At 48.0% G+C, this 17909-nt stretch overlaps 1 protein-coding gene across 2 annotated transcripts in view; it reads left to right on the plus strand.

Annotated features, from left to right (window-relative positions):
* The window catches only part of DVL1 (dishevelled segment polarity protein 1), a 177684-nt gene that overhangs the window by 90919 nt on the left and 68856 nt on the right, over nucleotides 1-17909 (plus strand). For both annotated transcript variants that reach the window (XM_059716907.1, XM_059716908.1), the window contains exon 3: nucleotides 10862-10983. In XM_059716907.1, coding sequence (XP_059572890.1) covers nucleotides 10862-10983 — 122 coding nt within the window. The remainder of the gene's footprint in view (nucleotides 1-10861; nucleotides 10984-17909) is intronic.

Below are 17909 nucleotides of genomic sequence, written 5' to 3' on the forward strand. Positions count from 1 at the left end.
TGCTAAATGCCCTGTTGCCTCTTGGCACATAATTGAGACAGCGGATGCAGAAACTAATCCAAAGTAACAGCTTCCAGTTGATTCTAATTTACAAAATGAAACTGTGGCAGGGCCTTTCTGTTTCCCCAGCACATCGGTCTCTCTCTCGCTCGCCTACTAGGGGAAGCACGGGCTGAACATCGCAAAGATTTTGTCAGGGAAAATGTTGCGGGTTAGCAGCTGTGATGTGCAGATTTTGTCCTACTGTGGATCTTCCACACCCTGAGCTCGATTTCACAGCAAGGCCTGTACACTGGGTACATGTTGGTTCCAGAAAATCCTGGCCCTGGGTGTCAGAGTGGGAAGTGCTGGGTGCTTGAACTGGCAACTCTGTGCTTCCCAGTAGGTGGTGAAACTCTGAAGATCTAGCCCTTGTGCGTCTAAAGTTAGGGCAGTTGCCAGGCCTTTTCTCACTTGGCCCCACACTTCTGTACATCTCTGGTCCCATCTCTCTTCTAACTCCCCTTCTCTCCGTGCCAACTTCTGACTTCCCCGTCCAGTTGCACAGCTCTTTCATGCTGTTTGCCGAACCATTTCCTCCCTTCCCATTCCCACGCCCGCTAAAGCTCTCACTTCTGACCTTGTTCTTATCAGAAACATATTAAAGAAATATGTAAAAGCAAAACAAAAAAAAAAAAACCCCAACCAAAAACAAAAGAAAATCCTGCAAGACCAGCCACTAATGGAAGGGAGCTGTGAAGTTGTACCCTTGCCTTCAGCATGAGCTGAAGTACGCTGTACTACGCTATTTCCACCCAAGTATAAAGGATGAAAATAGCCCTGTAGGGTTATTTTGCCCGTGAGAAGAGCTGATGGGTGCCCCTATGCTTGCAAGCCCCACGCAACCCAGGGTGTGAACGTAGGAGCTCAGCTCCCTCCCTTTGCTGTCAAGGTGCTAATTATAACCAGTTTCACTTTCCCATGTGTCAGAAGAGATGCAGGGGTGGGGGCTGCAAAATCATGGGCTGATACTTCATCTGATTAGATGCTGTCAGCAATGTGTGAACTCAGACCCTCCAGATGCTCCTGCTATGAACCTTTCTCCTGCTTCGTGCTATGGTTAGGAGGAGGTAGGGCTGAGAGATTTTTTTTTTCTTGAGGCAGAATGTTTTTAAAAGCAGCTCTGTCTTTTTTGCAAAATACCTGGTATTCATCAAGGGAAAATCTGAAGTTGGGGTAATTGGTTGAAAAAGCAAGAGCAGCACTGAGCCCTGCGAATGCTTTTGGCAACACGTAAAAGGTAGATGCTGTCTTAGAATCATAGAAAGCGAGGGTTGAAGGGACCTCAGGCGGTCACATCTAGTCCAACCCCCTGCTCAAAGCAGGACCAGCCCCAACTAGATCATCCCAGCCAGGGCTTTGTTGAGCCAGGCCTTAAAAACTTCCAAGGATGGAGATTTCACCACCTGTCTAGGTAACCAGTGTTTCACCACCCTCCTAGTGAGAGAGGTTTTTTTTAATCTTCCCTTGCTGCAGCTTAAGACCGTTGCTCCTTGTTCTGTTATCTGTCACCACTGAGAGCAGATGTCTTGCTACGAGGGTCTTTTGAACAGACCACCTGGCAGATTTAGGGTATGATCCAAATCCCACTGAAGTCCATGGGAATCTTATTGTTATTTTTTTTTTCCATTGGGTTTTGGATGAGGCCTTTAACATGAAAAGTGCCTGGATCATTAGGAGCATTGTCAGCAGGCAGGGAGATGCACAAAGCCCAGGAGTAGCATGGAGTGCAAGGTCTGACTTCTGTGTAGTGCAGAGCATTGGTTGTCCTCTGGTTGGGACATAACGGAGCGACTCGATTCCTTCAAGCAGGAAGGACTCTGCTGGGCAAGTGCACTGGATTGAAGCTGAAGAGATTTGGGTTCAGTTCCTGTCTCATCTTGAGTAAGCCCCTCGATCTGCCCTGAGCCTCAGTTTCCTATCTGTGCAATGGGGTTAACACTTCCCATCCTTGCAGGGCTGCTTGGAGGGAAAAAGCCATGTGATGGTGAGATAAGTCTTGGATGTTATAGATACATCTGAGAGAGTATGAGCATGCGTCTTTTCATTCGCCCCTCGGTGCTGCCAGCCCCAGAGGAATGTAGTGCGGGAGATCTGACCTCGGATTCGGCTAGACAGGTGCCCAAGCTGAGAAATTCCCTTATGGGTTTGAGTACTCAAAAGGCCAGGGACTTCACTTTCAGCAAGCGTGAAGGAGGAGCCATTGGCCGAAGCTCGCATCTGCACACAAGCTAGGGCTGCAAATGCCTCCCATAGGATGGAGCTCATCAAATATGAAGTTTAGATTCTGGCTCCTCCCTACCTCTGAAAAAGAGCCATTGTGAACAGCTGCTTTATGCTTCCCTACCACCTGCCCTCATACCTTGTAGCAGTCTAGTGTGATGGCGCTAATGCAGGCACTTATGGGTCTAATCCACATCACTTTTGGTGCATTTATCTCTCAAATGGTGGGGGGTGGCCAGACAGGAATCTCACTCCAGAAAGAGGATTTAATTCCTTTTCTGTATGTTAGAAATGCATGGATTTTTATACCAAAGCCACAGCATCCCTAAGGGTTTGATTCCTAAGACAGACCAGTGATATACAGTGACATCTGATGCTACAAGGCTGCCTTTGCTATAGCTATGGTGGCACAGCTTTGGTGGCAACATTTTCCCTGAAATAGATGCATCTTTGCTGGCAGGGAGAGGTTTTTTGCCTCCAGAGTTGAAGCCAGCTCCTGCACATCCCAGCAGTTTTGCTTTTCGAAGCCACCTTCAGCTGGCCAAGCTGCATCCGTTTTGGATGTTTTGCTGGCAGAGCTGTCAGCTGAGCAGGGTGATCTTTCTGCTAACCACTGTCCAGGATCTGCAACGTGGCCAGAAACCAACTGTAGGGGCCAGACTGTGAACCCCTTATGTCAACTCACCATTGCTCCTGAGTAGTCCCATAAACTGCCCCCTCATGGGAGCAGGAGCTATTCAGTTTGGCTCTTGCAAATTGATCTTTTTTCTTTCTTCCTTTTTTTTGTTTAATATTTGTTGCCCTTTGAATAACCATAATCATCCAAAGCTGAAATAACAACCACTGGCCAACTCCTCACCCTACAAGTTTGACTCTCCTCCCAGCAAGATGGGATTTTTAAAAGGTTGACTCTCTTCTCAGCAAGATGAATTTTTAAAGGAAGGGATCTGGGAACTGTGACACTTATGCTCTCTTCCTGTAGATATGTCTTCAGTGTCTTAATAAGGTAATTACCAAGCACTTTTCAACCCAAGATCCCAAAGCACTTTGTACAGCTAGAGGCGAGCAAGAGCCACTTTCCTACCATCATCCTCATTGCTGCGCTTCAGCTGCCTGTGGTATGAGGCAGGAGCTATGCAACAGCAAATTCACAGTGCATAATAATTTGATACAGGAAGCAAGAAATACTTTGAACAGCTGAAGCTGAAGAAGAAAATTAAAGAGGAAGGAGCTAGCAATTCAAGCTGCTGCTTGGCCATGTTACCTGGGTAAACAATCCTATAATGCAGGAGCTAAATGAACTACAAGTGACTGGAGCCTGTTTTATATGGAAGATAGCACCTCCAGTAATACAGGACCCCTGTTAGCAGAATAAATTTGGCAGTAGGTCTTTGGGTACTGAAGGGCACATGTACACATCAAACTGAGTGCCACACTGTAGCCAGGGTAATGACCACTGAGGATGTGCCAGCACTGACTTGAGCACATGGGAGCAACCAAAATGCATATCCTAAAGCCCCCAGTGGGCTTTCACTCTGCTAGCCTGTGCTGCTTTAACTTCACTGCTGGTGTCTGAGCCACAAATGCACTAATATACTGATGCTTAGACACATTATGAGAGCTTGGTCCTATGGCTAGGGAGGCGCTATGGATAGCACTAAGCCCTACCATTGATCAGCAAGTGCAGATTTTGAGTAGTAAGGACAAAGCGTACAGCATTGTTACCTCTGTTAAATAAGTGTAGCCTGGCTTTTCCTCAGTAGCGTCCTAGCCAGTGCAAGTTGTGTCCTATCACTAAAAGAAATCTTATGTCCCTGAGCTTCCTGCATTAGTCTCTTATGGCCTGATTTGGGTCCTCTGCTAACCAAATAAGCCCTGCCCACTGTCTCCTTGGATTTGCCCTTATGCCCATGATACTAGGGCCTCACGGGGGAACTCAGATTGCTGCAGTGAGATATACCCATACAGGTACTTTGTGCTTTGCACCTTAACCCTTTGCAGATTATCTGGGTAATCTTAATCCTTGCTTCCCTGACAGCAGTAGCCATGTTGTGAATTTTAACTAAGTGAAAGATATTGCCATTGACTGCCCTGAGTGATGCACAGAAAACTTTAGGAGTGAATGACTAGGCCACACCTGCCAAAGCAAAGGTGATACAAATTCATTGTGGTGACTGTAATGGAGTAGTTGTACTGAGTGGAGCTGCCTCGGTGATGCATTAAGCCTTGGCGGGTCCAAGTTCAGCCGTTCTTTAGCAGGTGCCTAGCAATGATGAGCAACCCTTGCCAACACAGAAAGAAATGGGAATGCTTCGCAGCACTGAGTGGGCACACTGGCTGTCTTTACACTGCATTAACTCCTTTCATTTGTGCTGAATCAGGTGCAACTTCATGGGACTCGATGGAGTTACACCAGTGAAAAAAATCGGAGAGGAGAATTGGGCCCTTTCTGTAGCATACACCATAGCAAGTGGGTCTCAGAAAGAAGTCTTAGTGCTTTGAGATCCTTATCTTGCTCTTTCACTGAAATACATTTTAAGTGGAATAAGCATAAAGCAAAGCCACAGTTATAAATGACTCCATGTTTATTTCCCAGAGCTCACTCTGAAAACTAGTCCTTCCTCTGCCTTAGAAATGCAGCCCTGTCTGGGGTGGGATGCAGCTGCAAACACAAATGTTCCCCTAACAAGGCACAGCACGGCAGCAAGACAGGGAATGACTGAACGCTGCAGGCAGTCAAAACTGCTGTGGGAATTTGATGGGTGAAATGCAATGGTTCAAGTTGAAAATTGGCCAGGATGGCGGAGATAAAACCCCTAGTCCTCTGGAAGTGTGTGGAGATGTCCATAATGTAGTGGTATGTTGGTGCATTATCTTTTTCTTTCAAAGTGACATAGTACTGGAGCATTTCACACTACGCTCTCGCTTTCTGGGAGAAAAGGATACGATTTTATCTTTAACCGAAGCCGATCAGATACTTAACTATCCGTCTGATGTCATTTGTTCTTGGAAGAAACGATGACTTCTTAACAAGCTTTGCCAAGCACAGAGAACAGCTTTCCCTGCACCAACCCGTGCAACCTGAACCTTCGGTGGTTCACAAAGCACAGAGCAGTAATTCACTGCGAGTCCCCAGCGCTTCGCTCCAGAATTCCTTCCTCTTCCGTGGTCGCAGCAAGGAGCTTTCCAAACAGAGCTGATTCAGCGAGCTTCCTGCAAAGGGACTTAGCTGATAGTTTACTGCTCTTTGTTTTATGGTAGTATTTCAAGGCTTCAACCTGTGCTAGGACCCTGTTGTGCCAGGTGCTGTACATATATATGAATCTTGTTCTGAGCAAAGTGACTGCTGCAGAAAAGTAACTCCATCATATTAAACCTGTTGCCTCTTCATTTGTGAAGCTTTCCTTCCTTACAGTAGCATAGCAGGTATTTTCTTGAAGCTGCTTTTCCCTGTTCCCATTAATATGGTCTGCAGTGATCCAGATCTTGAGTGGTGCTTTTTATTCTAGCGCCGCTGCAAGTCAAGGATGAAAGTGTCGGTGAAGGGCAGAGAATGCCCCGCTCGCTGTCACCAGGCACACATCCAGGCACCAGATGATTTTGTTTTAATGATTTAATTGCTCCGAGGCCATCTTGCTAGAGTCTCTGAAGTCAGGTCATCCTGCAGGACCCTCCAGGCCCCAGCTCCATGGAAAAAAGCGAGGACAGGCTTTGCAGCCCATTTAAACTGTCACACTCTAGGCTCATTTAGAGGTACAAGACGTGAGGGATTTCCTGACACTTCCAATATCCTCAAAGAATTTCATAGCCTCCATCTCTGAGGCTGGGGCATCTTACCTCGTCCTGGAAACCCACAAACAGCCACGTTTTGGCCTAATGTTTTGCAGAACCACTTCATTCCTATATACGTGTTTAGGTCATCTAGTTCAACCCTTTACTCAAAGCAGGATCATTCCTGCTAGGTCATTTCCAGCCAGGGCTTTGTCAAACCTGGCCTTAAAAACCTCCACGGATTGTCACTGCAGCTCATGTGTACCTGTCCAAGCTGGTTTAAAACTGGTTAGGTCAGGCACAGCTTGAAGTACAGCTGTGGTAGCAGGAATCCCAGCATGGACTTAACTGCCCAGTTTCTCCGGGCTGGTTCTGTAGCTTGCACCGAGCATTTTGCTGTGCTGCTAGCACTACCAGAGCTAACCTATGCCAAGCAAATCCTCTGCACACAGCCTTTAAGAAAGGGCTTCAGAGCACTTTGCAGCTTTTATCAGGTTTCACAGATCGCAGGGAGTTAGTGTTATCTTCACTTGACAGATGGAGAGACTGTATCGGAGACAGGTTAGGTCACTTGTTCAGTCCCGCGCAACAAGTCAGTGTCAGAGCCCGGAGTTCAGGTTCCCAAGGCCGTGCTCGAACTTCAAGATGAAGTGTCCTCTGCTAGATAAAACCGCACAACTCGAACGGATGAAGAGACCCAAGAGAAACTTCAGGATACCCCCCTGCCCGTGGAATTCAAAATGTAAGCAGCATGTTGACTAGTTCAATAAGCACCCATCTCACTTCATACAGGTGCGCTGTTTGATTCCTGACAAGGCTCAAATCTAACCTTGTGGTCCCGACTCCAGGAGGGTTGACGCTCCGACCTTTCCCTCTTCAGTACATCCTTGCAGGGTTGTCGTTCAGATTTGTCAGGAGCCCCGTATGTTGCCTTCCTCACATTGGTGGAAGAACAGAGTAGGCAACTTCATCACTCGTCCATCTCTGGGCCTAGAGGTGGAGGATTGTAGCCAGAGTCCAGAAGTGGGACCCTGAACTTTCAGCGCCCTGCTCCCACCTGGCCCCTGACTTCCTTTGTGACCAAGTATGAGTCTCTCATTGTTAATGTGCTTCAACTTTGTCCATCTGTGAAATGAGACAAATGAATTGCTTAGTGAGAAGAGGAGGCTCTGCCATATCAGAAATAGTTGTTTGCGTGATTCCTCCATAGCAATAGCTATTTGCAAGGGCTGGTACTTTCAAAGGGGCCATAGGGAGTAGGGCACTGTTGAGTGCCAATAAGAAATGGGCACCTGCCTCCCTTTGGGAAGATCTCAGATGCATAGAGTTTGTCCCTAAGGCACAGCTGAGTTGACAGCAGCTTTTGAAGCTCTTGGACATGTGCTGAAGGCATCTTGCCATCTTGCTGGCACAATTACCTTGTCAAGGTGCAACTCTGGACTGCCAGAGGTGGCTGTCAGCCCTGCCAGCGGGACAGGTGAGATGCCATACTTCTTTCTGTTTTGCTTTTCCCCTAGGAAGAGAGTGACCTTGGGTTGGCCTCTCTGTCTCTTGGCTCAATCTGCAGATAATTGGGACCGGTGTTCCTGTCAGCAGAAAGCCTTGAGAATTTACTGCGTTTTCGTGCTTTGAAGCAAATGCAGCTCGACTTGTTTGAAGACCTCGTTGGGATTTGGGAGTGGGAGGAGGCGCGAGGAGCGTTCGCATCTTGTCTACATCCCATCTCTGCCTCTTTTATATGTATTCCTTGGTTTATTGTGCAAATGCTGTCCCCAGTATCAGAATTCCTTAGGGGAGGCCTCTCGCTCTGGAAGATGCTCGTTTTCCCGTAATGCCGGCATGCCTTCTAAATATTTTCCCATTAACTTTCCCCATGCAGAATAAATAAATACAGAAAGTTCAGCTGCCACGTTATTAGGCCACTCGCATCATCTGTCCCTTCAATATTGGCACCGTCGCTTTTTGGGTGATGCGTGGGTGATGAATAATGTCACTGGCTCTGTGCGGTTCCAGAGAGCCGTTTCATCTGCAAGTTGTCCCTTGTCGTCCGCCTCTCTCTTACCCGCTCCTTTCTGTGATATGCTCCCTGTCTGAGTCCAGGCTGCCTTGCAGGACTTCCATTTTCCCTCCTGCTCTCCTTGTCCTGACGGCTAGTATTTACCCAAGAATTATATTAGGATTAGCCTTGATGAATTAACCAATTACAGTCAGGATCATTCACATTGTGTTGGCTCTTGTGCACACTTCTTTCTATAAATAGAGAAGCTGAGACCTTGTTGCCTTTTAGTGAGGGGTGATAATCTGCATTGGTATTAGTGCATCTACTTAATTAAAAGACTTCTTGAGCGTGTTGTTTAAACCGACTCATGCAATGGGATTAGATGGCTCAGGGAATAGGTAATAAGATCTGGGCCCCTTCACTGCTAGGTCACTAGTTCAAATATAGCTTGTATTGGCAGCGGTCAGGGATTGTTAACATTTTGCACGTGCTTGGTAGCCTGTGTATTGGCTGGCTATCGTGCCATTTCTGGTTAATCAAGGTCTCCCTATTGCTGGGCAAAATATTCAACACTAAAGCGAGAGGAAGGGCAGTCTTTTATGATCAGAATAATGCATGGGGGCTTTGGGAGGTCTGGGTTTATTCAAGCCCTGCCATGACCTTGGGAAAGTCACCTCATCGCTCTGTGCCTCAGTCTCTCCCCTGGGCAGTGTTGCTGATACCATTGCCTTCCTCCCACTCGTTCTCTAGCGTACTTGGAACTTAAGCTCTTCAGAAAGAGAACTGGGTGTCTGTGGCACAATTGATGCCTAATCTCTGTTCAGGCCACCAGGCGCCACTGTAATATATAAATAATAATCAGTTCTTATAACTGGGAGGGTTTGCAGTTCACTTGAGGCAAAGAACAGAGCAAATTGTCAAACCTGTTTGCTTCCTACATTCTCCAGCTGAATGCCAGGGTTTGCCTATCTTAGAAGCAGGGCCTGTTGCCACGTTATTTTGGGGTGGGAAACTGCTCCTCTTGTTTGCCAGTCCCCATTGGAAATGAAGTTGGATGACCCTGTGAACCAGTGTTTTGAAATCTCCGACCCCGGATTTGAGGCACTGGTTTAAACAGGAGGTGTAGCCAAAGCACTTCTGGTTTCATTATATCAGTGCATGACACAGCGGATGGCTCCTTCCACCCCAGGATCACTAATCGCGTGACAGACACTAAATTGGTCGCACAATGTAACTGTGCAAAAGGAAGTAAACACAGACTTCCTCTCGCTGTTGTGGAAACTGAGGCACGGAGAGGAATCGAGTCACTTGAGCTTGCACAGGCTCGCTGGAAGAATCGGGAACAGAGCTCAGATCATGTGCGTTTCCAAATGATGCTCAGCCCTAGGCCTGATTCAGCGCACGCTGAAGCTAATGGACATTTTATCCACTGAGTTTAATGGAGGCAGGATTAAGTGCAATCAGGCTCTTGTGTGACCCTAGCGTCCCATTTGTCCATCTCCAGGAAGTTTCTTTTGTGATTGATCACGTTGATAAGAAGTTGAAGTAATAAAGCTGCGGTGTTTGGTCCATTATCTGAAAAATTTACACTCTTTTGTAATGAGACTGGAATGCACAATAAGCCCCAAGCACACCGGGCTGTATCTGGAAGCCTGTTATTAGTGGTGAGAAGATTGATTGCTGTAGCTTTTCTCCAATTACCCATTTCCATGCGAGCGTTGTGTTGAGTCCTTTGCATCCTTTCTTACTACCTGTCTGGCTGCCTGCCAGCAGCCCCTAGCTTCTGTGAATGCAGATGTCTGTGGCAGAGGGGTTTTGGAGGCAGTGGTTATAGCAACATTGTTTTATAGGTGGCTTCAGGCCATTATAGGCCAGTGAAAGCACACACCCTGCAAAACAAGAACAAATGCCCAAAATCATTAGGGATACTCTGCTTATTGAAGTTGTCCAGACATTTTGCCTGTTGGACGGTGGTTACAGAGCTAGTGGGAAGTGACCCTCCCTCTCTGGCAGCCATATATTGAGGGAATATTAGTCGTCGTAACCTAAATGGGCTGACATCAGGAGAGTTGGGCTGAGACTGGGATTTCAGCCCTTCCCTTAATTTAGCAGGTGTTTGGATTGGTGGTTTTCATCCAGGCCCTTTATGGAAGTATGGAGAGCCACAGAATGTGGATCCTGGTCCAGTCCAGATTTCAAAGTTGCCCAAATTCCAGGATGATGCATCTAAGTAATCATCGTAGACTATATCTTTAGCACCTGGAGTGCAAGCTCCTGTGAATTTACAGAGGAAATCCTCAGACTTGGAGGATTTTGATTTTGCATGTGGGGTTTGTGCTGGTTTGAGATCATCATACCACTGATCACACTGGCGGCAGGGAGAAGAGTGAGTTCCCCAGTGCATTTCATGCATGCACATTTCTCAAGGGTTCCTCAGAGCCTGCCGGGGTCCAGAGGCTTGGTTCTACCCAGGTGATCTGTCAAGGGTCCCAGGTTTCCTTAGGAAGCTCGAAGGAAGTCATAAAGCAAAATTGGTTCACTGCAATGTGTGCCCTACCCAGAAACTTCTGCTTCATTTGCACTAGGCAAGGGCTCCTGGGTGCTTTGTGTAAACCTTGACTGTTATTTTCTGTCATATTTAGACCTCAAGTGATCTGGACTAAATGAAAGGCTGGCAGAGATCCATACATATTTCAGTTCCAAGCCTCTCTCTCCCTCAGATTTTATTTAGACATTCCTGGATTGCACGTTGGGTGGTAGCTGGCCGCTTTACATCACAGCGTGGAGACCTGATACAAGCGGATCTAATTCTCCCCTCTCTTTTTACAGCTGGTCCTGGCTGAGAGCTCTCACTCTGACACGGGCTCCCAGTGCACCGAGAGCCACACAGACATCCCACCTCCCATCGAGAGAACAGGCGGCATTGGAGACTCGCGCCCTCCGTCGTTCCAGTAAGACCAAGTTATTTTTAATCACGGGGTACTAAACTCTCACCTGGTTCCTTCCCCACATCTCTCTTCAGGCTCACAGCATGTCATGTTACATGCCTCTCAGCAATACGTACCACGTGTTTGTTATTTCTATTAAAATATGGTCATTAGATTTGGGGAATAAAAATAAAGGATGGCTGAGCACATTCAGGTGAAATTAGCTTCCTATCACTCATCGTTTCAAAACCCACTTTGGGAGAGGTGAGAAGGGTGCGAAATGCTAATGCTGTTTGGAGCCATGGGTGACAGCCATTTATTATTATTATGTTATATATAATTATGCAGTGCATAGAGGCAGCAGAATATTGTTATGGAGTGGCAATTTACTCCCTCCTGACATGCACATACACATATGCGCACACACACTAACACCTCTGACTGTACCTCCCCTGGCTCGGGTGTGTCTGCATGAAATAGCAGCCTAATTATGTCAGCTATACATGCAGGGTGAGAGTAATTCCATCGGTTCCTATAGAGTTACGCTGGGGTGGGGACCGAGAGCGGGATTCTGGTCTTAGTATTTTATATGCTCTTTTCAGATCTCTAGTATTGTTTCCAAACTAATCCATGAGCCCTCGAGCACTTCCCCAAAGGCTTGATAGTCTGCCCCATATACTTAAATCTGAGCCTGGACTGAAGTCAAGAACTGATGAGTTTGGTGTCTGAATTTTGCAGCTTGCCCTTTGTCTATAACAGTGACTGACTCCCCATAAGGTAGGACTTTGGGGTGGCTGGAATCCTTAGTTATCAAGAAAGAGTTAATTTCTCTCGCCTATTGATCAGCATGTAATAGCTTGAGATTTTAAACAGATGGGGAAACTGAGGCAAGGAGATGCTACGTGACTTGCTGCAAGGTCACACAATTCCTGAACACCAGCTCCAGGCTTTAAGCACCAGACTGTATTGCCCGTCTTCCAGCAAACAGGAGCTCCTGGTCTCCAAGGCTATTAGTCCTGCAGTCTTTATCAGCTCCACATTTGGTGCTGATGCAGAGATGCCTTGCTTCTCTTACTGGATTGAACAATCCTGCCCAGCATTTACTAAGACTTATTAAGCAAACAGTTTCTTGAGTGAACAGTTAGCCCATTTTTTTTTTTGTCTTGGAAGCTGGCAGAGCATTCAGTGCTGCCGGCTTTTTCTCGTGCCTGGCAGATGGAGTTCCCCTGCTCAGTACTTCCGTGGATGCTGATGCTGCGACATCTTCCTTCCTGCCTTCATCAGGCTTTGTGCTGCGAGAGCCGGAATGGCCGGCAGCCCTGGCACGGAGGGGTTAACATCTGTTCCATTTTCTCCTCTTCTGCCCCTGCCCCTCATATTTGGCTCTGCATTGCTGATGTTCCCAGATCACCAGCAAGGATGGGAGCAGACCTGTGGCTCACATGGCAGCAAACGCAGTCTGAGTTCCTGCCGTGCTTGCTCATTTCCCCCATCCTGCGGCCTGGGATGCCCATGGCCTGGGAGAGCCTCTTTGTTTTGCGTGTTTCTTGTGACTAAGCGCCCTCCTGCCTTCTGGAGGGGGCGAGAAATACTGGGGAACAGTAACCCTGGCCTGACGCTGCAGTGCTTTCAAGGGTTGCACTGCCCTCTCGTGTTCAAGGTTTGCTTTCCGCTGGCAAGGAGCAGCCTGTGATTGCAGTCACATGATCCAAGTATAACTAATTCTTTGTCTTCCTGACCTGTACGTAACTTAAAATTTAAGGAGGCTTTACTAAACCGTGGTTCATAATCGCACACGCTTCAGAGGCAGGATCCAGTTGCTATCCCTGGGTTTTAAAGTTATTGAGTAAACTCCTGCTCTGCTGTTACACCTGCCACCTTCCCAGGTCCTTGCAGCTATGTCCTATTGAATAGCAGTTCCCCTGAATTGTGTGCCAGGTGTCCCCGTTTCATAAAAAGGGAAGCAAAGACCCAGAGGTCAATACTTATGCTAACCCAAGGTCACCCAGAGAGTCAGGGTAGCATCCAGAAGATCTAGGATTATTAGACTTAGGCCCATCTAGACCCTCCTACTGTAGAGAGAGGGAGTTGCCAGCTGGATGAATAAACAGCGGAGGGAAGAAAACTAGGACAGGAAAAAACCACGGCTTTCATGGGCCAGTGGGACACTGGCCTAATGAGGCTGTGAGGATGTGTGCGGCAGTGAGAGGAAAGAGAAACCATTGGGCACGTGGCCTGCTCCTGCACAAACCTGCTTCTGCTGCCAAGTGCATTTGTCATGGTGTTGGCACTGGGCAATGGGGACAGTGCTGTAATGCTCACCATCTGTTGAGGAGAGGACCTCAGCAAAGCTGTGGGTTGACTTAAGGTTGGCAGAAACCCTGTTTGGAAAACTTCGCCTATGTTTGAGTCTTTTCCCTGAAAGGCATGGTCACTGCTGAAGTCCAGGAGAAGGTTTGCCGTGGAATTCAATAGGAACAGCAGCCTCCTTATGCCGGTCACTGATGGGTATCTGCACTTGCAGGCCAATTGCCTCTTAGGCTTCCCAAGTACGTAGTGTGGGTGCCTCTGTGGAGAAGAGAGAGCCCCCGGCATAGAATTGTGTCCTCCTTGATGCCTCTTTCTCCATGTGAACATGTTTCTGTTTCTTAGTTTTTCTATTTCTTAAGCCAGAAGGGATCATTGTGACGGTGTGCTCTGATCTCCAGCACAGCCCAGGCTAGACTAGCTCTGCATTGAGCTTGTAATTTCTGCTCTCCAGTCTCACTTTAGAGACAGAAGATCCACCACATCCTAAAGTAAGCTGTTCTGGTGGTTAATGACCCTCGGTATTAAAAACGTGCGCCTTATTTCTCATCTAAATTTATTTAGCTTCAGTTTTCTGTCATTTTCTGGTAGATTAAGAAGCCATCTCCTGTCAGAAATAGTTGTTTTTAGGTGGTGATAAAGTCATCTCTTCACCTTCCCTTCAATAAAGGAAATAGATGGAGCAGCTCTGTAAGGCATATTTTCCACACCCTCCCATCATTCTTGTAGCTCTTTTCCCTAACCTTTTCCAACTTTTCACCATTGGTTTTGAAGTGTGGCTGGAAGACCTGGACAAGTTGCTGCGGTCCCTGGGGCTGAATGCAGAGGTGATGCCCCTTCCATGCTTTCAGGTGATATCCCCCTGCTTACACATCCAAGGTTTGTGTTCACCTTGCACCTGGGGTGCCTTGTTAAGCTGGTGATCCATTACAGAGCTATGTCCTTTTCAGTGTTATTGTATGCTGGGATATCACCTCCCACCTCATAAATGCCACTTCCAGTTTTTATTTCTAGATGCACATATTTCAAATGGGTGTTTTTCAGTGTGTCCACTGATGGCCCATATCTATGGGCCCCTACATCCTTTCTTTTTTGCTGTAGCACCTTGGAGCTCCAGTCATAGCTGAGGGCCTCTCTGTATCAGTTGCTCTAGATGCTCATTAACACCCCCCCTCCACTCCCCCAAAAGACATGTATGTGCTCAAATATCCAAACATAAGACTTCTAGACAGTCTCATCTCCTTCTACAACCAGGTCTCTCGCCACCTGGACAAGGGAGACAAGGTAGACATTATACACCTAGACTTCCAGAAGGCTTTTGATCTAGTATCTCACAATATCCTTGTGGGAAAACTGGAAGACTGTGGGCTCAGCTGCTCAACGGTTCAGTGGGTGGGAAACTGGCTACAGGATAGGACCCAGAGAGGTCTTGTCATCCTGGTGCAAAGTGGGTAGTGGTGCCCCTCAGCGGTTTGTGCTTTGACTGGTGCTCTTCAACATCTTTATCAGTGGTTTGGATGGGGAGGGTGACCCTCCAGAGGTGGCGCAGTCACCTACCCTGGAGGTTTTCAGACTGGACAGTTACCTTGCTGGGGTCACTTGACCCCAGTTGTATTCCTGCCTAGAGCGGGGGGGGGCTGGACCTGATGATCTGCAGGGTCCCTTCCAGCCCCTAATGATCTATGAAAGACAGGAGACAAGGTGGATGTGCTAGGCTGGTTGGCAGAGGATCAAGGCAACAGTGTAGTGATACCCACCAGAGGGATAAATGGTGATCTCAACCAGCTGCCTACTCAACATTGAGTTTTTGACCCGTCTTGACTCTTTGATTGTTTTTGGTTGAATTTGAAAGAGGGTGTTTTGTTTCCTCCTGCCTTTCGCTGCATTTGAATCAGGCTGTCAATGCTGAGCACCACAAGCACCTTAGCTCAGTCAGCACATCAGAAATAATATACTGCTTTGGACAGTCTCACTTGGTTTCAACTGGAAGAAGGACAACCCTGCAGCTAGAATTGCACCCTACATCTCTGAGGATGTAGGTTCAGCTCTATGCTCTGCCTTTCTGTGTGAGTTTAGGCAATGCACCTGGGGCCAGACTTTTCCTTAGGTGCCCAACGCCTGTTAAAGCCAAGGGGAGTTAGGAACCTAAAGACCTTTACAGATTTGGCTCCAAGCCTTTCTGGATCTCAGTTCCCCACCTGCCAAATGGAGCTGCTGGCACCACACTGCTTTGCGGGTGCTACAAAGTCAGATACATTCAAGAATGAGGACTTCTGATTCTTTATAACCCTAGTAACTCGGTTGCACTTTGCACCCACGTGTGGGCTTTGCTCAGAGCCTGGCACAGTGAACCGGAGTCGTTCAGATGAGACGGCTGTTCTAAATCAGTGCAGCTCCAGTTGCTTCAAGGAGCTGTGCTGATTTACACTGATTAAGGATCTGGCACACTCCACCTACCCTTGTGTGCCCCACAACACGCTTGTGTTCACATACATCTCCAGGGAGTATTTACTGGAAAATGAACCTAATTGAATTGCCAAGCAATGGGAGATAAGAGGAGCAGCATTTCACTTCCAAGGCAATGATTTTTCTTGCAGCCTTTGTGTGTGCTGGATCACTCTGTGATCCATGGTAACAGCCTGTAGTCACTAGATGGTGCTGCTGAGGTTAACTGATGAAAGCCAGCTAGGCCCTGCAAGCATAGCTCCTGATGCCCAGCATTGTGTAGGGACAAAGGAAGGGAGTGTGTTACTCTGTTAGTAATGCCCAGGTCTCTCACGTTCTTTTTTTTCTCCATCCTTTCTGTGTTAACTCACCCAAACAAATGCAGGCCTGTTTGGGCCACTACTAAAACACAGGCCTGAAGTCCCCTTGGGCTTGATCAAAATTCAAGCGTGTGCTTTTTTGAATCGGGGCCTGCATTCCATAATGGGTGCAGTAGATATTTTCACGTTATTCAGTTCATGAATGGCAAGTGCCAGGGCATGCAGCTAGTGCAGTTCAGCAAGTGCAGTGTAGCTTATTGCCTGCAAACGTGCTCAGCACATACCTGCCTAGGCCACAAAAAAAGTGAGTTTATTAGTCTCAGGCACATAGCCATCAGGTTAGGCTACATAATGAATCTCCTCAGCAGGTCAGGAAGGGCTGCTGGTCAGGACTGAGGTCCACGGGCAGGGTTGTGGGGGCGCAGAACAGGAGCAGTTACTCAGGACTAAAGCATCTGGAGGCCAAAGCTACCATGGAGCTGCCAAAGCTACCATGGAGCTGCCAAAGCTACCATGGAGCTGAGGATGGCAACCCAAGTAAAGGACAACAAGAAATTGTTTTTTAGATATATAGGGAGTAAAAGGAAGGCCCAGGGAGGAATAGGACCCCTGCTAAATGGGCAGAAGCAATTGGTGACAGACAGGGGGGACAAGGCTGAACTCCTCAACGAGTTCTTTGCCTCAGTGTTCCTAAGCGAGGGGCACGACAAGTCTCTCACTGGGGTTGTAGAGAGGCAGCAGCAAGGCGCCAGACTGCCATGCGTAGACCCTGAGGTGGTGCAGAGTCACTTGGAAGAACTGGATGCCTTTAAGTCGGCAGGCCCAGATGGGCTCCATCTGAGGGTGCTGAAGGCACTGGCCGACGTCATTGCAGAGCCACTGGCGGGAATATTCGAATGCTCGTGGCACACGGGCCAAGTCCCGGAGGACTGGAAAAGGGCTAACGTGGTCCCCATTTTCAAAAAGGGGAGGAAGGAGGACCCGGGCAACTATAGGCCGGTCAGTCTCACCTCCATCCTTGGTAAAGTCTTTGAAAAAATTATCAAGGCTCACATTTGTGAGAGCCCGGCAGGACAAATTATGCTGAGGGGAAACCAGCATGGGTTTGTGGTGGGCAGATCGTGCCTGACCAACCTAGTCTCTTTCTATGACCAGGTTACGAAACGCCTGGACACAGGAGGAGGGGTGGATGTTGTATACTTGGACTTCAGGAAGGCCTTCAATACGGTATCCCACCCCATACTGGTGAACAAATTAAGAGGCTGTGATGTGGATGACTGCACAGTCCGGTGGGTGGCGAATTGGCTACAGGGTCGCACCCAAAGAGTCGTGGTAGATGGGTCGGTCTCGACCTGGAAGGGTGTGGGCAGTGGGGTCCCGCAGGGTTCGGTCCTTGGACCGATACTCTTTAATGTCTTCATCAGCGACTTGGACGTGGGAGTGAAATGTACTCTGTCCAAGTTTGCAGATGACGCAAAGCTATGGGGAGAAGTGGACACGCCGGAGGGCAGGGAACAGCTGCAGGCAGACCTGGATAGGCTGGACAAGTGGGCAGAAAACAACAGGATGCAGTTCAACAAGGGGAAATGCAAAGTGCTGCACTTAGGGAGGAAAAATGTCCAGCACACCTACAGCCTAGGGAATGACCTGCTGGGTGGCACAGAGGTGGAAAGGGATCTTGGAGTCCTAGTGGACTCCAAGTTGAACATGAGCCGGCAGTGTGACGAAGCCATCAGAAAAGCCAATGGCACTTTATCGTGCATCAGCAGATGCATGACGAATAGGTCCAGGGAGGTGATACTTCCCCTCTATAGGGCGCTGGTCAGACCGCAGTTGGAGTACTGCGTGCAATTCTGGGCGCCACACTTCAAGAAGGAT

Source organism: Alligator mississippiensis, chromosome 13, assembly GCF_030867095.1.
Source record: "Alligator mississippiensis isolate rAllMis1 chromosome 13, rAllMis1, whole genome shotgun sequence".
Taxonomy (NCBI): domain Eukaryota; kingdom Metazoa; phylum Chordata; order Crocodylia; family Alligatoridae; genus Alligator; species Alligator mississippiensis.